The 21,104-nt window shown below is 50.5% G+C and overlaps 1 protein-coding gene across 1 annotated transcript in view; it reads left to right on the top strand.

Annotated features, from left to right (window-relative positions):
* Positions 1-21,104, top strand: part of DNAH2 (dynein axonemal heavy chain 2) — a 149,895-nt gene that overhangs the window by 63,856 nt on the left and 64,935 nt on the right. Inside the window, exons 11-26 of the mRNA XM_073547053.1 lie at positions 1,702-1,907; positions 2,190-2,319; positions 3,342-3,524; positions 4,456-4,670; positions 4,743-4,889; positions 4,971-5,127; positions 7,722-7,961; positions 8,038-8,226; positions 8,352-8,499; positions 8,713-8,905; positions 8,999-9,199; positions 9,519-9,675; positions 10,653-10,827; positions 10,900-11,063; positions 11,137-11,298; positions 12,731-12,834. Of these exons, the coding sequence (XP_073403154.1) occupies positions 1,702-1,907; positions 2,190-2,319; positions 3,342-3,524; positions 4,456-4,670; positions 4,743-4,889; positions 4,971-5,127; positions 7,722-7,961; positions 8,038-8,226; positions 8,352-8,499; positions 8,713-8,905; positions 8,999-9,199; positions 9,519-9,675; positions 10,653-10,827; positions 10,900-11,063; positions 11,137-11,298; positions 12,731-12,834 (2,771 nt within the window). The remainder of the gene's footprint in view (positions 1-1,701; positions 1,908-2,189; positions 2,320-3,341; positions 3,525-4,455; positions 4,671-4,742; positions 4,890-4,970; positions 5,128-7,721; positions 7,962-8,037; positions 8,227-8,351; positions 8,500-8,712; positions 8,906-8,998; positions 9,200-9,518; positions 9,676-10,652; positions 10,828-10,899; positions 11,064-11,136; positions 11,299-12,730; positions 12,835-21,104) is intronic.

Genomic DNA, 21,104 nt, shown 5'->3' with positions numbered 1-21,104 from the left:
GTGCTGCCTGCAGCGGTGCTGTGTGCCTCCTCTGTGATGCCTGCAGCGGTGCTGTGTGCCTCTTCTGTGCTGTCTGCAGCGGTGCTGTGTGCCTTCTCTGTGCTGTCTGCAGCGGTGCTGTGTGCCTCCTCTGTGCTGTCTGCAGCGGTGCTGTGTGCCTCCTCTGTGCTGTCTGCAGCGGTGCTGTGGACCTCTCTTGTGCTGTCTACAGCGGTGCTGTGTACCTCTTTTGTGCTGTCTGCAGCTGTGCTGTGGACCTCCTCTGTGGTGTGTGCAGTGTACCACCTCTGTGTCATCATGGTGCAGGGTACCACCTCTGTGTGGTCAGGGTGCTGCGGACCACCTCTGTGTGGTCAGGGTGCTGCGGGCCACCTCTCTGTGGTCTGGGCGTTGAAGACCACCTCTGTGTGGGCAGTGTGTTGCGGATCACCTCTGTGTGATCAGGGTGCAGTGTGCCACCTATGTGTGGTCGGGTTGCTGCTGATCACCTCTGTGTGGTTGGGGTGCTGCAGACCACCTCTGTGTGGTCGTGTTGCTGCGTACCTCCTGTGTGTGGTCAGTGTGCTGTGGACCACCTCTGTGTGGTCAGGGTGCTGCGGACCTCCTGTCTGTGGTCGGGGTGCTGCGGACCTCCTCTCTGTGGTCGGGTTGCTACATGCCACGTCTCTATGGTCGGGGTGATGCGGATCATCTCTGTGTGGTCGAGGTTCTGCGGACCCACCACCTCTGTGTGGTCGGGGTGCTGCGTACCTCCTGTGTGTGGTCAGGGTGCTGCGGACCTCCTCTCTGTGGTTGGGGTGCAGTGTACCACCTCAGTGTGGTCGGGGTGCAGTGTACCACCTCTCTGTGGTTGGGGTGCTGCGGACCTCCTCTCTGTGGTTGGGGTGCTGCGGACCTCCTCTCTGTGGTCGGGTTGCTACGTGCCACGTCTCTATGGTCGGGGTGATGCGGATCATTTCTGTGTGGTCGAGGTGCTGCGGACCCACCACCTCTGTGTGGTCGGGGTGCTGCGTACCTCCTGTGTGTGGTCAGGGTGCTGCGGACCTCCTCTCTGTGGTCGGGGTGCAGGGTACCACCTCAGTGTGGTCAGGATGCAGTATACCACCTCTCTGTGGTTGGGGTGCTGCAGACCTCCTCTCTGTGGTTGGGGTGCTGCGGACCTCCTCTCTGTGGTCTGGATGCTGTGGACCTCCTCTCTATGGTCGGGGTGATGCGGATCATCTCTGTGTGGTCGGGGTGCTGCGTACCTCCTGTGTGTGGTCAGGATGCTGCGGACCTCCTCTCTGTGGTCGGGGTGCAGTGTACCACCTCAGTGTGGTCAGGGTGCAGTATACCTCCTCTCTGTGGTTGGGGTCCTGCGGACCTCCTCTCTGTGGTCTGGATGCTGCGGACCTCCTCTCTGTTGTCGGGATGCTGCGGACCTCTTCTCTGTGGTCAGGGTATGCGAACCTCTTCTCTGTAATCGGGCTGCTGCGGATCTCCTATCTGTGGTCGGGGTAATGGGAACCTCTTCTTTGTGATCGGGGTGCTGCGGACCTCCTCTCTGTGGTCGGGGTGCTATGGACCTCCTCTCTGTGGTTGGGGTGCTGTGGACCACCTCTATGTGGTTGGGGTGCAGTGTACTGGTTCGTATTCCTCTGGCTGCTCTTACCATGGGCCTGGTTCGGCTCTGACCAGTGTCTCCCCATCCTTGTGTGCCAGGTGTGCTTGTGCCAGCAGCAGTTTGGGCGTTGGGAGGATGGACAGCAGACCCCGCTTCCTTGCTTTCCAGGGCAGACCGGCCCCCAAACCACCCGCAACCTGCTGGAGATTGAGGAGACGTTTCATAAGAACTTAGCGATTCTGAAGTCGGTGAAGAAAACCATCCTGGACGTGAAGAACACGTCGTGGCACGATGACTACAACCGGTAAGTAACAGCATCCCGCTGCACCCAGCCCCCTCCTCAGGACCACCCTCACATTTGTCAACCACTACGCTATGGGACCTGTCACACTGCTCGTGATGCAACTGTGCTTCCATTCTTCACATAATTCTTCTCCACCTGTGCTCACCTGCCTAATCCTCCAGCGCGCGTGCCCGTCTAATCCACCAGCGCTCGCGCCTGTCTTCTCCACCAGTCCGCGCCTGTCTTCTCCACCAGTCTGCGCCTGTCTTCTCCACCAGTCCTTACCATTTGTCTGTCCTGTAGCTTTAGAGCGTCTGTGAAGGACCTGGAGGTAATGATGCAGAATCTCATGATGACGGCTTTTGAGACGGTGCGTAGCGTGGAGCAGGGAGTGGAGCTGCTGGATGTTTTCCACCACCTGTCAGCCCGAGAGGTGAGTGTGTAACATAACATAGTAACATAGTTTTGAAGGCTGAAGGAAGACCTTATGTCCATCTAGTTCAGCCTATTTTTAGTGCAGCTGTTCTGCATTGTTCATCCTGGGGAAGGCAAAAAACCCACAGAGTAGAAGCCAATTTTCTCCAAAGGGAAAAAAATTCCTTCCCCTAAGCTGCGTCAACCATCTACCTATAATATTCTGTTATTCGTAACCTTCTATACTGTTACTCACAAGAAAAGCATCCATTCCTTTCTTACATTCATTCAGTGAGTTGGCCATCACCACTTCCTCAGGAAGAGAATTCCAGAGCCTCACTGCTCTTACCGTGAAGAACCCTCTTCTATGCTGGTGCAGAAATTGTCTTTCCTCCAAACGAAGAGAATGCCCCCTTGTTCTTGTCACAGTCCTTGGTACAAACAGTTCATTGGAGAGATCTCTGTGTTGCCTTCTGATATACTTGTACATATATATTAGGTCTCCCCTAAGCACCGGCGTCCAAAATTACACACAATCCTCCAAGTGTGGTCTGACGAGTGATTTGTACAGAGGGAGAATTATGTTTTTATCTCGTGTCCCCAGACCTCTTCTAATGCATCCCATGACCCTATTTGCTTTGGTGGCAGCTGCCTGACACTGGGCACTCTAATTGAGATTCTTATTGACTAAAATGCCTAAGTCTTTTTCCATGTCTGATTTCCCCAGCAGTTTCCCATTTAGTAAGTAATTGTAGCATCTGTTTCTCCTTCCCATGTGCATAACCTTACACTTATCTGTGTTAAACCTCATTTGCCATTTTTCAGCCCAATTCTCCAATTTACTCAAATCTGTCTGTGTACGTGTGTATATAATGTGTGTGGGGTCAGAGTTTATGTAGACACTAATGGATGGTTGAGATGTGACAAGTGAGGGGCGATGAACTTCTCTCTGGGCCCATAACACTTTCCTATAATGGAGATGCCCCAGCGCTGTGGCTGTCCGTCTTCTCCACATGATATGGGCTTCTCTACTTCTTCCAGGCCATAAAACGTACATTTGATAAGAAGACGGTTCACGTGTACGAGCTGTTCAAGAACGAGCTGGATCTGGTGAACAAGGAGCTCGGACAGACGGTCCCGACAGTAGCCCCCCACATGTGCCGCTACGCCGGCCAGGCTCATTGGGCACAGGCCCTGAAGAGGAGGATCGACCGGCCAATGGAGGTGAGCGCTTAGCCTTATCCATTACTATCGTCGCAGTCATCTGGTGCCTGTAGTCCGCCCCCAGTAATAAGGTACGTATGACACATGCGTGTTCTCGGCTAGCAGCGTCACATACACCCACAACGGATTTTATTCAGTTAATCATTGAAAACTTGCACTCGGCTGAGGATGACGAGGAGGTGACACAGAGGTGGCATTAATGGGGCAATACAACATGGTGCGCAGAGAACATGTGTCACCCGTGTTGATAGATGCAGGTAGTCAGCTCACTGCTGTGTCAGATGACAAGCATGCAGAGCCGGGAGACGTCTCAATAACACCGCTGGACTCCCCCGCCCGCTCGGCGGTGGCGTGTAGGATTAGCATACGCTGCGTGTAAATGCGAATTGACAGTGACAACGGCTTTCTCCTGAGCCCACAGCCTGTGATGTGTTCTCTGTGTAGTCCGCTTGTAGTACACACTGCGCACGTTCCTGGTGGTCCGCCGCCTCCTCCTCTTTCATTCTATTACTTCCTGGCGGTCCTGCGGAGAGGAGACCAGGGACGGCAAATCCATGCAAAGAAAAGATTTAAGAAGAAAGAGAGATGGGACAGGGAAGCAAAACAAAGGGAGGAGAGGGAGGGAAGACATCATTACCATACGAGGGGGGAGAAGGATGGAACATTTGGGCGGTGGAGGGTTTGGCAGTGACTCGTGAACGGTTTCTTAAGGAGACCTTCAGACTATAGTGTCTGATAGAAATAAGTAGCCATGTTGAAATTCTCATCAACACCACGGGTTGGGAGTGGCGCTATTTCTGATAAAAATGGCGTGCACACCTTGGTGGGATCTCAGACGTTAAGGGCATACGTATTAGTACTGGTATATAAGGGAGCGGTGCAGAAGATGGAGACGTTGGTAAGACGTTACTCCCAGTTCTTCTCGTCATAGAGCCTGGCCAATGCCCACTTCATGCCCCACATTGGGGTGGGAGAGGAGAGCATTCAGGAGTACCAGCAGCTGGCACAGAAGCTGGATGAGCTGGTGAGGAAGATCTTCACTGAATGGTCCCAGTTGGCTGATAAGCAAGCAGCAAAGAGGCTAGATATCCCTCTCATGGTCCGCAGTCAGGAGAAGGTTGGCATGTTGGATGTCAACTTTGATAAGTAAGTGACTGGATGTTTTGGGGGAGCCGTGTCTTCGGCGACGCCCTCTAATCTTTGATGTATGATGGACAGGAACCTGCTGAAGATGTTTGTGGAAATTCACTACTGGGAGCGGCTTTTATTCGAGGTGCCGCACTACGTGCTGGACATATATCAGAGGAAGGAGGACCTCAGGAACCTGCGTGAGAATGTCCTGCTAGTGGTGCGGGCCTATAACAGGTAGGATACTGCCTGGCTCTGTGCGGTACAAGCACACAGTCCTTCTCCCTCATTGCCAATCACTGTCCGAATCTTCTTCAGGATTATAGCCGCACTTTCACCAGAGGAACGGGGGCTGTTCAGAGAGAGAATCCGCTTCTTGGACAAAAAGATCCAACCTGGTCTGACTAAGTTACATTGGTCGTCCAAAGGAGCATCGAGCGCCTTCATCAATGATTGCCTGCTGCATGCCAGCAAGGTGAGAGAGTGACCGAGGTCCATGAAAGACAGAAGGTGAAGGAGCATATATATATATATATATATATATAGTATAAGAGAGCAGTCAGAGGAGAGCACACCTAGTGTAAGAGAGCAGTCAGAGGAGAGCACACCTAGTGTAAGAGATCAGTCAGAGGAGAGCACACCTAGTGTAAGAGATCAGTCAGAGGAGAGTACACCTAGTATAAGAGAGCATAACTTAGTATAACTTAGCTTTGTCTGCTGCCAATGCTCCAAGCAGCAGAGAAAGGCTCCTGAACTCAGCTTTCAGCAGTAACACTACTGCTCCCGATAGCTCCTCTCTTCAGCAGCAACACCACTGCTCCAGATAAGCTGAAGCCCCTCTGCACCAGGTAGGTCCAGTCTTAGGTCCGCTAAGAGCGGTCAGAGCAGAGCACACCTATTATAAGAGAGAGGTTAGAGCAGAGCACACTCAGTATACAAGAGCGGTCAGAGGAGAGCACACCTAGTATAAGAGAGCAGTCAGAGGAGAGCACACCTAGTATAAGAGAGCAGTCAGAGGAGAGCACACCCAGTATAAGAGAGCAGTCAGAGGAGAGCACACTCAGTATAAGAGAGCAATCAGATGAAAGCACACCTAGTATAAGAGAGAGGTCAGAGCAGTGCACACCTAGTATAAGAGAGCAGTCAGAGCAGAACACACCTAGTATAAGCGAGCAGTCAGATGAGAGTACACCTAGTATAAGCAAGCTGTCAGAGGAGAGCACACCTAGTAAAAGAGAGCAGTCAGAGGAGAGCACACCTAGTATAAAAGAGCAGTCAGAGGAGAGCACACCTAGTATAGGAGAGCGGTCAGAGGAGAGCACACCTAGTATAAGAGAGCAGTCAGACCTAGTATAAGAGAGCGGTCAGAGCAGAGCACACCTAGTATAAGAGAGCGGTCAGAGGAGAGCACACCCGGTATAAGACAGCAGTCAGAGGAGAGCACACTTAGTATAAGACAGCAGTCAGAGGAGAGCACACCTAGTATAAGACAGCAGTCAGAGGAGAGCACACCTAGTATAAGACAGCAGTCAGAGGAGAGCACACCCAGTATACGAGAGCGGCCAGAGGAGAGCACACCCAGTATACGAGAGCGGCCATAGGAGAGCACAGCCAGTATACAAGATCGGTCAGAGGAGAGCACACCCAGTATAAGAGACCAGTCAGAGGAGAGCACACCCAGAATAAGAGAGCGGTCAGAGGAGAGCACACCCAGTATAAGAGAGCAATCAGATGAAAGCACACATAGTATAAGAGCAGTCAGAGGAGAGCACACCTAGTATAAGTCAGCAGTCAGAGAAGAGCACACCCAGTATACGAGAGCGGCCAGAGGAGAGCACACCCAGTATACGAGAGCGGTCAGAGGAGAGCACACCCAGTATAAGAGACCAGTCAGAGGAGAGCACACCTAGTATAAGCGAGCAGTCAGAGGACAGCACACCTAGTATAAGAGAACAGTCAGAGGAGAGCACACCTAGTATAAGAGCGGTCAGAGGAGAGCACACCTAGCATAAGAGAACAGTCAGAGGAGAGCATACCTAGTATAAGAGCAGTCAGAGGAGAACACAGTATAAGAGAGCGGTCAGAGGAGAGCACACCTAGCATAAGAGAACAGTCAGAGGAGAGCACACCTAGTATAAGAGAGCAGTCAGAGGACAGCACACCTAGTATAAGATAGCAGTCAGAAGAGAGCACACCTAGTATAAGAGAACAGTCAGAGGAGATCACACCTAGTATAAGCGAGCAGTCAGATGACAGTACACTTAGTATAAGTGAGCAGTCAGAGGACAGCACACCTAGTAAAAGAGAGCAGTCAGAGGAGAGCACACCTAGTATAAAAGAGCAGTCAGAGGACAGCACAGCTAGTATAAGAGAGCGGTCAGAGGAGAGCACACCTAGCATAAGAGAACAGTCAGAGGAGAGCACACCTAGTATAAGAGCAGTCAGAGGAGAACACACCTAGTATAAGAGCGGTCAGAGGAGAGCACACCTAGCATAAGAGAACAGTCAGAGGAGAGCACACCTAGTATAAGAGCAGTCAGAGGAGAGCACACCTAGTATAAGACAGCAGTCAGAGGAGAGCACACCTAGTATAAGACAGCAGTCAGAGGAGAGCACACCTAGTATAAGACAGCAGTCAGAGGAGAGCACACCCAGTATACGAGAGCGGTCAGAGAGCACACCCAGTATAAGAGAGCGGTCAGAGGAGAGCACACCTGAATGGTGAGGGTAGTAGTAGGTATTCCTGACCTCTAATTTTATATAATGAGTAGTGATGAGTGAGCATGCTCGGATAAGGTGTTATTGGAGCACGCTTGTGTCCTAATCGAGTACTTTCGGCGTGCTCGAAAAAAATGTTTGAGTCTGCAAGTTTTGTGGCTCTTTGACAGCCACAACACATGCAGGGATTGCCTAACAAACAGGCTTTCTAACAGCCGCCAGACATGTAAGTGCAGCGACTCGAGCATTTTTATCAAGCACATCGAAAATACTCGATCAAGACACGAGCGTGCTGCCATCACACCTTATCCGAGCACGCTCGCTCATCACTAATAACGAGTTCTCCTCCAGATACAACAAATCGTTGACAACTACAAGGCCTCCAACCTGAGCATTTCCCGCTGCACCCAGCTGATAAGCGAGACGCTGCTGCTCCACATTGATGGGAAGCACGTCTTCCGAGACCTGGAGTTTCAAGAGATGCAGGAGGAACACCGGAGGATTATTCATGGCCGCCTGCAGAGCCTTCACGAGGATATCTGCAGCCTTATGAGGGCCACCTACGAGGTCTTCAGAGCAGACGGCCCTGAGGTACGGCCCTGTGCCACCTGTAGATGGCCACTTCCTGTGCTCGGTATACCACGGTGATGTGTTTGTGTCCCGGCAGGTCCAGCAGCACTGGGTGAACTATACTGAGAAGATGGATCGTCTAATCGAAGAGGCCTTCAGGCTGAACATCAAGTGGTCTCTGCAGGAGCTTTCCAAGGCTATCAATGGTGATGCCAAAACTACCCAGAGCCCCCTCTTCCGCGTCATGGTCATACTACAGAATGACGTGTCTGGGTCCACGGCGGAGGTAAAGCCCTCATCATTTTACCTGAAATCAGTGCTCCCAGGGCATGCTGGGAGTTGTAGTTTCATAGCACCTGAAGAGTCTCAGGTTGGGGGTATAACCTCACGGCCCTCTCCTCGTTGTTGCAGGTGGAGTTCTCTCCCACCCTGCTGCAGCTCGCTAACATCATTAGCAGCGTCAGCTCGGAAATCTTCACCACGGTGTCCAAGTTCAGGAGACTGCCAGACATACTGACCAAGAGGATGTCCCAGCGGGACCCCATACACTGCATCCTGGGTAATGGAGCTCGCTGACAAGGTCTCGTTCACTCCCGTATGAGGAGACTGCTGCTCTCTTGTTCCCTATTCTTTACGCTGCAGGTCCCAGTAGGTGGTATCGTTGTGATAAGATAGCTGTGAGGTGTCCCGTCCCACAAGTTGGGATGATCCAGAGCGTAGGACCCCAGAGGGAGCCGAGACCCTGACCTGTGTCCGCACCTTTGTCTCCTAGAACGGGATGAAGAGATCAAGAAGATCCAGGCTCAGATCAGTGCAGGCATGGCTGCCAACGCTTCTCTCCTCCAGGCTTACCTGAAGACTTGGGACTCCTTCCGAATGATTTGGGAGCCCCAGAAGGACACGTTGATACGTCGCTACCAGAGACTGAACCCCATGGTGTCTGCGTTTGATGCCGACATTGCCCGGTGAGAGTAGTTGTCCTCCCTCCCGTGACACTGCTTGTTCCTCAGCTGACGCGGGATCTTTCTCTTTCTTTGGTGCCGTCCCCTCGTCTGCAGATACACGGAGCTGGCGAACAACGTGCAGAAGCAGGAGACGGTGCAGAGCATCCAGTTTGTGCTGCTGGACTGCTCTCAGCTGAAGTTCGCCCTGGTGCAGCACTGCAACGAGTGGCAGAACAAGTTCACCGGCCTCCTCAGGCACATGGCCACCGAGAAACTGATGGAGCTGCACGACTACCTGAGCAACAATGCCAAAAGGTCAGCTCTCCTCCCACAATGCAGTGCACCAGAGAAAGCAGAATTCTGATTACAGCTCCAGCTGTGACTGGAGAAATCATGATGTATCTAGTAACCTAATTAGGACTCCAGTTTGAGTGAAAGCTGCAAGCTGACAGCAACCTCCCACAGTGCAATGCACCAGCACATGCCCCATACATCAGAGCCAGCAGAATTGTAAATGCAGCTCTGGATGCGACTAGAGAAGAAGTTACAATGTGCCTTTTTTCTCTGACACACTTCTGTGCCAGTGCAGCGGATGTCTGAGATGGTGATTGGCTTCTCTCTTTTCTCCTGGCAGGGTGGTGAAGCCCCCGCAGACGCTGGATGAGCTGTCCCAGAGCCTCGCCCTATACGACACCCTTCAGGGCGAGCTCTCCAGGACCGAGGGGCATATCCTGCCCATCCACGACCAGTTTGAAATCCTTAAGAAATACGAGGTGGTGGTGGAGGAATCTGTGAGTATCTGTCAGCCACACCCGCAGCCTTAAAGGGGCGTTTCAGGCACTACGGCTCGTAGATGACCTGGATAAGCATCAGAGATCAGAGCTGGCTCCAGTCGCTGCCATTACAGGCAAGTCCCCACCAGCCGGCACGCAAAAGCATGTCATTGGGCGGGAAGGGGTTAAAGATGTAGACGCGTTTAGGAACCCCCATTTTCATACACCCTATTAGGGAGTGAATAGTGGGGTCCTCTCCAGTGACCTCATCATTGCCATAAGGAGCATCTCTCGCTCTGAAGGACCCTCCCGTCCTGCATTGCACAGCACCCATGCAATGCCTCTTATCCCCTCTGGAGGCACTGCAGGGAAAGCAAACACTTGCTGCCAGGTTACCCAGGAGATGACAGCTGGTTACTGGGGGTCCAGCGGGGGGGGGGGGGGGGACACTTACCATCTACTTACTGCCAATGGAAATATCCTAAGCTAAAAAACCCTTAAAGGGGTTTTCCACTTCCAGATAAGTGGACCCTAAATGCTTTTCTGTACTGAGCATAAACTCACTGTCCACGGGGTCCAGCATCGGTTCTTCAACACTGCTCCAATACCTGTGACGACGTGTCACTGAGCTCAACGGCTGTGCAGTGACGTCAGCTCTGCAGCCAAGTCACTGAGTCCCGAGCAGTGGCGACGAGCCAGTGCTGGACCCAGAGGGGTGTGCACCTGGATTTGGGATCCACTTTCCTGACTGTGGAAAACCCCTTTAATCTACACCCAGAGCTGCACTCACAATTCTGCTGGTTACTAAGTGGATATTCTGTGCTCACATACACAGCCCTGCATGGGACAAGTATTACAGCACCCCGTGTGAGCACTACATCACCCACAATGAGCCCTCAGGAGAAAGCTCTAGTGGAAGCCAGCTGAATGGTGAATGCAGCTCTGGAGTGTCTATCGTCAGTGCATGTTGTAGTAAACGCGTCCGGTTCACGCAGGTGCTGCAGACATTGGACTCCCTGAACAAGGCATGGCTGTCCTTCCAGCAGAGCCTCATAGATGGTGAGGCCATGCTGAAAAAGTCCAAAGAGAAGTTCAAGACCAGCCTCATCCACACGGCTGACGAGTTCAAGAAAAAGTCCCGGTCCCTCCTGGAGGAATTCGCTGACAGAGGTGAGTAGCGCTCCCGCTGTGATCCAACTCATCTCCTAGAAGTAGAACCCCCATCATCTCCTGTCCTCCCAGGTCCATTCTCCAGTTCTGTGGGCTGCGATCCAGCGCTCGAGCTGATCTCCATCTTCCGGAACATGATGGACGCCCTGAAGGAGGAGGAGAGCAGCCTTCGCACCGGGCTCGGCATGTTCAAGATTGAGCAGCCCAGCTCCAAAGACATCCAAGCCCTGGAGAAGGTGGGTCAAGGGATGAGGAGCTCCCAGCGTTGTGCCCTGTCCCATCACAGTCCTCATGATCCCCTTCTTACAGGACCTGGACGCGCTGCAGCTGGTGTGGGAAGCCACCAAAGAGTGGGAACAGAACTGGGGCGAGTGGAAGAGCGGCCGCTTCCTCACCCTGCAAACCGAGGTTATGGAGAACACGGCACAGGGTCTGTACAGAAGGCTTGTCAGGCTCAGCCGAGAGCTGAAGGTGAGGGTACTCCAGGGTGGTCTCTCAGGCCTGGTGTATGACATTGTAAGCTGAAGGTGATGGTCCTCCGGGGGTGGTCTCTCAGGCTGTGTCTATCATATTGTAAGCTGAAGGTGAGGTCCTCCGGGGTGGTCTCTCAGGCCTGGTGTATGACATTGTAAGCTGAAGGTGAGGGTCCTCCTGGGTGGTCTCTCGGGCCGGGTGTATGACATTGTAAGCTGAAGGTGATGGTCCTCTGGGGTGGTCTCCCGGAATGGGTGTATGACATTGTAAGCTGAAGGTGTGGGTCCTCCTGGGTGGTCTCTCAGGCTGGGTGTATGACGTAAGCTGAAGGTGAGGGTCCTCCTGGGTGGTCTCTCGGGCTGGGTGTATGACATTGTAAGCTGAAGGTGAGGGTCCTCCTGGGTGGTCTCTTGGGCTGGGTGTATGACATTGTAAGCTGAAGGTGAGGGTCCTCCTGGGTGGTCTCTCAGGCTGGGTGTATGACATTGTAAGCTGAAGGTGAGGGTCCTCCTGGGTGGTCTCTCGGGCTGGGTGTATGACATTGTAAGCTGAAGGTGGGGGTCCTCCTGGGTGGTCTCTCAGACCGGGTGTATGATATTAAAAAAATAAAAAACAAATAAAAAACAAATCTGAACTGAGAAAGTAAGTTAATGTGTATGCACAATGTAAGTGCATATTAACACATGACCATTAACCAGAGAAAACAAAAAGCAAAAAACACAAATATCCTGAACTAAAAAGTAAAAAGTATACTGCAAATAATGCATAAAGGTAGTAATAATAATAAGGGTATTTAGTAAACATAATTTTGATCAAAATAATGTACAAGCCATCCCGCCACGTCACGGCAACCCTTGTGGGACAGTCCCTATCTAGTATTTTTATGGCTTGTACATTATTTTGAACAAAATTATGTTTACTAAATACCCTTATTATTATTACTACCTTTATGCATTATTTGCAGTATACTTTTTACTTTTTAGTTCAGGATATTTGTGTTTTTTGCTTTTTGTTTTCTCGGGTGTATGATATTGTAGGACACAGTAGAAATAGGGGGACCCCTTTGTTATTGTGAAGATCACAGAGGCATACAGTGTTCAGTAGGTACGTCATCACACAGTCCCCCGGGGAAACAGGGACCCCAAAATATAACATTTTTATATGTAGGATTGCCTGCGAGCCCGGGGGGCTTCTCCAAACCAGGGGACCATATCCATGGTGAGCTCCTCTGTCGTCAGATGCCGGGAGCCGCAGTAATGGGCTGGATTCACTGCTGCTGCTCAGGGGATGTATCCATATTGTAGTACCAGAAACCGGCTCTGAGAGCGCTGTCCAAGAATTTAAAGAAACAAAATGGGGCATTTAGTTGCTACGACCGCTCCTGAGGATTAGCACTGGGGGGCCGGACATAATCCCACTGTCTGCACAGGATAAGAACTGGGACGTGGTGGAGACGGCGAGGAATCGCATCGACCAGTTCAAGAGAACCCTGCCACTCATCGTGGACCTGAGGAACCCGGCCTTACGCGAGAGGTATCACTATCAGTACCAAGCTGTGCCTGACACTACTGTTATAGTTACTATGAATACTACTCCCACTATTCTCTGCACCGCTCCCCGTGTATTAGCACTACTATTACTAATACTACTCCCACTATTCTCCGCACCGCTCCCCGTGTATCAGCACTACTATTACTAATACTACTCCCACTATTCTCCGCACCACTCCCCGTGTATCAGTACTACTATTACTAATACTACTCCCACTATTCTCCGCACCGCTTCCCGTGTATCAGCACTAATATTACTAATACTATTCCCACTATTCTCCGCACCGCTCCCCGTGTATTAGCACTACTATTACTAATTCTACTCCCACTATTCTCCACACCGCTCCCCGTGTATCAGCACTACTATTACTACTCCCACTATTCTCCGCACCGCTCCCCGTGTATCAGCAATACTATTACTAATACTACTCCCACTATTCTCTGCACCACTCCCCGTGTATCAGTACTACTATTACTAATACTACTCCCACTATTCTCCGCACCACTCCCCGTGTATCAGCAATACTATTACTAATACTACTCCCACTATTCTCCGCACCGCTCCCCGTGTATCAGCACTACTATTACTAATACTACTCCCACTATTCTCCGCACCACTCCCCGTGTATCAGCACTACTATTACTAATACTACTCCCACTATTCTCCGCACCGCTCCCCGTGTATCAGCACTACTATTACTAATACTACTCCCACTATTCTCCACACCGCTCCCCGTGTATCAGCACTACTATTACTACTCCCACTATTCTCCGCACCGCTCCCCGTGTATCAGTACTACTATTACTAATACTACTCCCACTATTCTCCGCACCGCTCCCCGTGTATCAGCACTACTATTACTAATACTACTCCCACTATTCTCTGCACCACTCCCCGTGTATCAGCACTACTATTACTAATACTACTCCCACTATTCTCCGCACCGCTCCCCGTGTATCAGCACTACTATTACTAATACTACTCCCACTATTCTCCGCACCGCTCCCCGTGTATCAGCACTACTATTACTAATACTACTCCCACTATTCTCCGCACCACTCCCCGTGTATCAGCACTACTATTACTAATACTACTCCCACTATTCTCCGCACCGCTCCCTGTGTATCAGCACTACTATTACTAATACTACCACTATTCTCCGCACCTCTCCCCGTGTATCACCACTACTATTACTAATACTACTCCCACTATTCTCCGCACCACTCCCCGTATATCAGCACTACTATTATTAATACTACTCCCACTATTCTCCGCACCGCTCCCCGTGTATCAGCACTACTATTACTAATACTACTCCCACTATTCTCCGCACCGCTCCCCGTGTATCAGTACTACTATTACTAATACTACTCCCACTATTCTCCGCACCGCTCCCCGTGTATCAGCACTACTATTACTAATACTACTCCCACTATTCTCCGCACCCCTCCCCGTGTATCAGCACTACTATTACTAATACTACTCCCACTATTCTCCGCACCGCTCCCCGTGTATCAGCACTACTATTACTAATACTACTCCCACTATTCTCCGCACTGCTCCCCGTGTATCAGTACTACTATTACTAACACTGACATTCATACTCTCACTTCTGCCAAGTCCCTGGAATATGCCAGCACTTTATGATCAAGGGGGTCCAACCTCTGGGACCCTCACAAATCCCAGGAATGAAGGGGCCGCAGGGCTCACATGGTGCCATGGCCCCTATTAAGTTTTCCTTGCACAACAACTCAAACGGCCTCTTACATGGGGCAGATGACTGGTAAAATAAGGGGGAGGCAACACTAAACCAGTGGTGTGACACCCCCCCCCCCCATTTCTCAGGATCAGTGACATCTTCAAGGACCCCCCCTGCGATCCCAAACTGATAGCGACCAAAGACCCCCTAACGTTCAATAACGGAGTAATTGATACTATTGTACCCAAAATGCCCCATCCTCAGCGAGGGGCAGACGTCAGCAGCGCAGATCCCGCTCCTGACAAATGTGTGTATGTATGTATGTAGATGTGTATATGTATGTGTGTATACACACGTGGTCAAAATTGTTGGTGTCCCTCATTTAATGACAGAAAAACCCACTATGGTGACAGAAATAACTTGAATCTGACAAAAGTAATAATGAATAAAAAATCTATGAAAATGAACAAATGACAGTCAGACATTGCTTCTCAGCCGTGCTTCCACAGAATGTAAAAAAACAATAAAACTCATGAAATAGGCCTGGACAGAAATGATGGTTCCTTAACTTAATATTTTGTTGTACAACCTTTTGAGGCAATCACTGCAATCAGACGATTCCTGTAACTGTCAATGAGACTTCTGCACCTCTATACAGGTGTTTTGGCCACTCCTCAAGAACAAACTGCTCCATTTGTCTCGTGTTGAAGGTTGCCTTTTCCAGACGCCATGTTTCAGCTCTTTCCAAAGATGCTCAATAGGATTTAGGTCAGGGCTCATAGAAGGCCACTTCGAAATAGTCCAATGTTTTCCTCTTAGCCATTCTGGGGTGTTTATAGCTGTGTGTTTTAGGTCATTAATCTGTTGCAAGACCCACGACCTGTGACTGAGACCAAGCTTTCTGACACCTGTGATGCTAATTAGTGGACACACTGCGATTTAACGTGTTCCTTTTGTCACATTATTTTCAGGGGAACCATCATTTCTGTCCAGGCCTATTTCATGAGTTTTATTTTTTTACATTCTGTGGAAGCCTGGCTGAAAAGCAATGTCTGACTTTACTTTGTTCATTTTCATAGATTTTTTATTTATTATTACTGTTGTCAGATTCAAGTTATTTCTGTGACCATTGTGGGGTTTTCTGTCATTAAACGAGGGGCACCAACAATTTTGACCACGTGTGTATCTGTACGGTATGTGTATATGTGCGTGTGTGTATTAGCGTATATACAAGAATTACAATTATCATGTGACCTTTGAAGACTAATAAACCTATATTGAGGAAACACGAGTAGAAATATGTTTTAAATGTTTATAAGCATGATATATAGGAATAAAGAGAATTTGACTAAAAATCTCTCAACAGAATTGAATGCGGAGAGCGGGAAATAATTACATGTGGTAATTCAGAGAACAATTCTAATAATAGCAGTATAGGGTGGTGATTGTATTTATTGTACACCAGGGTATAAGGCCAAGAGTCAATACGGCCATATCATAGAATCCTAGAATGGTAGAGTTGGAAGGGACCTCCTGGGCCATCTGGTCCAACCCCCTGCTCAAAGCAGGATTCACTAAATCATCCCAGTCAGATGTCTGTCCAGCCTCTGACATACCATATCAAGTATATATGGCGGCTAGAACTGAACTAATGCGACCATGCCCAATAGAACATAATATAAAGAGCAAGTTCACTAAAAAATAACTAACAAATGGGCAGTGCGAAATATTATAGGTAAAGTGAACAATGTGCTTAATATAGTCCAGAAATGGCTGAGAATTCAGCAACTCGGAGCCTATTGGCAAAGCTTGATAATAACGCCGAACTGGCACAGAATGATTACTGTAGAAAAACAACAAATAGAGAGAGTAGTGCACAACAGAGGTAATGGAAGGGTGCCAGCCGGTGATGAAGACTGCTTACCCGCCCAGACCGCCGTGCCCAACGCGCGTTTAACCACAGATTTTACAAGGAACACCTGTGTGTGTGTGTGTGTGTGTATAAATGTGTGTCTGTATGTGTGTGTATATGTGTATGTATGTACGGTATATGTGTATATATGTAATGTGTGCAAAAAGATAAAGTGCTATGGAAGTGCTATAAAAAATAAAGATTTTTATATTATGTGTGTGTGGGTATGTGTATATCTATGTGTGTGTATGTATAGATGTGTGTGTGTATGTATAGATGTGTGTGTGTATATATTGTAGGGATTCGACTCGCTCAGGTGCAGCGGGAGACAGTCAAGAGGCAGGTTCCTTTTAAAGTTCATGCGGTTTATTTGCATCATAAACCACATTAGCACGTCACAAAGAAATAGCCTTTAGCTTAGGCTCCAAAAACAGAAATGTCGGTTACTTCAGACTCGGACCGAGAATCTCAGCACATGCTGGGAGGTGTAGTCCTCCCCATATACAGCCAGCATACATAGGCCTCACCGGGTCAGCAGCCTCAGCACGTGGTCTTCAGGAAGGTAGCCCACCTTCCTCCACCTAGGCCTGCCGGGACCTTCCACATGGCCCAATCACATCCATGCGCTCTCTCTCATGTGACCGGACCTCAGGTACCTTATATGGTCCATAACCACACCCATTAGTGAACACATGGCTATGACCTCACTAAAGGTCCTATTACACACATCCACACACAGGCTTCCCTGACACATTGTAACGGAAACGTCAGCAGTACCTCTGCGGATCAATACTCGAGCCTGCATCTCAAGGCCACCTACCTTGGGATACATAGCGGTCATTCAACATTCTATACCCATTACCACAATGGATATGCCTGTAGGCCTGTCCTGGGACACCCACACAGCGCCCCCTAGCGGACATAGTGGTCACTACACCACAATATACTAGCTGAAGAGCCTGGCGCTGCCCGGGCACAGTAACTAACTACGGTTATTTATAACAAAATATAATGATTATATATATATATATATATATATATATATATATATATATATATATAAAGCTGAGTGTATAACCCCGCCCACTCCACATAGCCACATTCACTATAATATTCTATATCATCCCGTCAGCCAGAGCTACCGAACTACTAATATCCCACATCATCCCATCAGCCAGAGCCACCGGACTACTACCATTAATATCCCACATCATCCCATCAGCCAGAGCCACCGGACTACTACCACTAATATCCCACATCATCCCGTCAGCCAGAGCCACCAGACTACTACCCCTAATATCCCACATCATCCCGTCAGCCAGAGCCACCGGACTACTACCCCTAATATCCCACATCATCCCATCAGCCAGAGCCACCGCACTACTACCACTAATATCCCACATCATCCCGTCAGCCAGAGCCACCGGACTACTACCCCTAATATCCCACATCATCCCATCAGCCAGAGCCACCGCACTACTACCACTAATATCCCACATCATCCCGTCAGCCAGAGCCACCGGACTACTACCCCTAATATCCCACATCATCCCGTCAGCCAGAGCCACCGGACTACTACCCCTAATATCCCACATCATCCCGTCAGCCAGAGCTACCGGACTACTACCCCTAATATCCCACATCATCCCATCAGCCAGAGCCACCGGACTACTACCACTAATATACCACATCATCCCATCAGCCAGAGCCACCGGACTACTACCCCTAACATCCCACATCATCCCGTCAGCCAGAGCTACCGGACTACTACCCCTAACATCCCACATCATCCCGTCAGCCAGAGCTACCGGACTACTACTCCTAATATCCTAATATCCCACATCATCCAGTCAGCCAGAGCCACCGGACTACTACCCCTAATATCCCACATCATCCCGTCAGCCAGAGCTACCGGACTACTTCCCCTAATATCCCACATCATCCCGTCAGCCAGAGCCACCGGACTACTACTCCTAATATCCTAATATCCCACATCATCCAGTCAGCCAGAGCCACCGGACTACTACCCCTAATATCCCACATCATCCAGTCAGCCAGAGCTACCGGACTACTTCCCCTAATATCCCACATCATCCCGTCAGCCAGAGCCACCGGACTACTACCCCTAATATCCCACATCATCCCGTCAGCCAGAGCCACCGGACCACTACCCCTAATATCCCACATCACCCCGGCAGCCAGAGCCACCAGACCACTACCCCTAATATCCCACATCATCCCATCAGCCAGAGCCACCGGATTACTCCCCCTAATATCCCACATCATCCCATCAGCCAGAGCCACCGGACTACTACCCCTAATATCCCACATCATCCCGTCAGCCAGAGCCACCGGACTACTACCCCTAATATCCCACATCTTCCCGTCAGCCAGAGCCACCGGACTACTACCACTAATATTCCACATCATCCCGTCAGCCAGAGCCACCGGACTACTACCCCTAATATCCCACATCATCCCGTCAGCCAGAGCCACCGAACTACTACCCCTAATATCCCACATCATCCCGTCAGCCAGAGCCACCGGACTACTACCACTAATATCCCACATCATCCCGTCAGCCAGAGCCACCGGACTACTACCCCTAATATCCCACATCATCCCGTCAGCCAGAGCCACCGGACTACTACCCCTAATATCCCACATCATCCCGTCAGCCAGAGCCACCGGACTACTACCCCTAATATCCCACATCATCCCGTCAGCCAGAGCCACCGGACTACTACCCCTAATATCCCACATCATCCCGTCAGCCAGAGCCACCGGACTACTACCCCTAATATCCCACATCATCCCGTCAGCCAGAGCTACCGGACTACTTCCCCTAATATCCCACATCATCCCGTCAGCCAGAGCCACCGGACTACTACCCCTAATATCCCACATCATCCCGTCAGCCAGAGCCACCGGACCACTACCCCTAATATCCCACATCACCCCGGCAGCCAGAGCCACCAGACCACTACCCCTAATATCCCACATCATCCCATCAGCCAGAGCCACCGGATTACTCCCCCTAATATCCCACATCATCCCGTCAGCCAGAGCCACCGGACTACTCCCCCTAATATCCCACATCATCCCGTCAGCCAGAGCCACCGGACTACTACCCCTAATATCCCACATCTTCCCGTCAGCCAGAGCCACCGGACTACTACCACTAATATTCCACATCATCCCGTCAGCCAGAGCCACCGGACTACTACCCCTAATATCCCACATCATCCCGTCAGCCAGAGCCACCGAACTACTACCCCTAATATCCCACATCATCCCGTCAGCCAGAGCCACCGGACTACTACCACTAATATCCCACATCATCCCGTCAGCCAGAGCCACCGGACTACTACCCCTAATATCCCACATCATCCCGTCAGCCAGAGCCACCGGACTACTACCCCTAATATCCCACATCATCCCGTCAGCCAGAGCCACCGGACTACTACCCCTAATATCCCACATCATCCCGTCAGCCAGAGCCACCGGACTACTACCCATAATATCCCACATCATCCCGTCAGCCAGAGCCACCGGACTACTACCCCTAATATCCCACATCATCCCGTCAGCCAGAGCCACCGGACTACTACCCCTAATATCCCACATCATCCCGTCAGCCAGAGCCACCGGACTACTACCCCTAATATCCCACATCATCCCGTCAGCCAGAGCCACCGGACTACTACCCCTAATATCCCACATCATCCCGTCAGCCAGAGCCACCGGACTACTACCCCTAATATCCCACATCATCCCGTCAGCCAGAGCCACCGGACTACTACCACTAATATCCCACATCATCCCGTCAGCCAGAGCCACCGGACTACTACCCCTAATATCCCACATAATCCCGTCAGCCAGAGCCACCGGACTACTACCCCTAATATCCCACATCATCTCGTCAGCCAGAGTCACCGAACTACTACCCCTAATATCCCACATCATCCCGTCAGCCAGAGCCACCGGACTACTACCCCTAATATCCCACATCATCTCGTCAGCCAGAGCCACCGAACTACTACCACTAATATCCCACATCATCCCGTCAGCCAGAGCCACCGGACTACTACCCCTAATATCACACATCATCCCGTCAGCCAGACCACCGGGCTACTACCACTAATATCCCACATCATCCCGTCAGCCAGAGCCACCGGGCTACTACCCCTAATATCCCACATCATCCCGTCACCAGAGCCACCGGACTAATACCCCCAATATCCCACATCATCCCGTCAGCCAGAGCTACCGGACTACTACCACTAATATCCCACATCATCCCGTCAGCCAGAGCCACCGGACTACTACCTCTAATATCCCACATCATCCCGTCAGCCAGAGCCACCGGACTACTACCACTAATATCCCACATCATCCCGTCAGCCAGAGCCACCTGACTACTACCCCTAATATCTCACATCATCCCGTCAGCCAGAGCCACCGTAATACTACCCCTAATATCCCACATCATCCCATCAGCCAGAGCCACCGTACTACTACCCCTAATATCCCACATCATCCCATCAGCCAGAGCTACTGGACTACTACCCCTAATATCCCACATCATCCCATCAGCCAGAGCCACCGGACTACTACCCCTAATATCCCACATCGTCCCGT

This window comes from Dendrobates tinctorius, unplaced genomic scaffold (assembly GCF_039654945.1).
Source record: "Dendrobates tinctorius isolate UK_male_01 unplaced genomic scaffold, ASM3965494v1 ptg000151l, whole genome shotgun sequence".
Taxonomy (NCBI): domain Eukaryota; kingdom Metazoa; phylum Chordata; class Amphibia; order Anura; family Dendrobatidae; genus Dendrobates; species Dendrobates tinctorius.
This window is presented reverse-complemented; position numbering and strand designations above follow the sequence as displayed.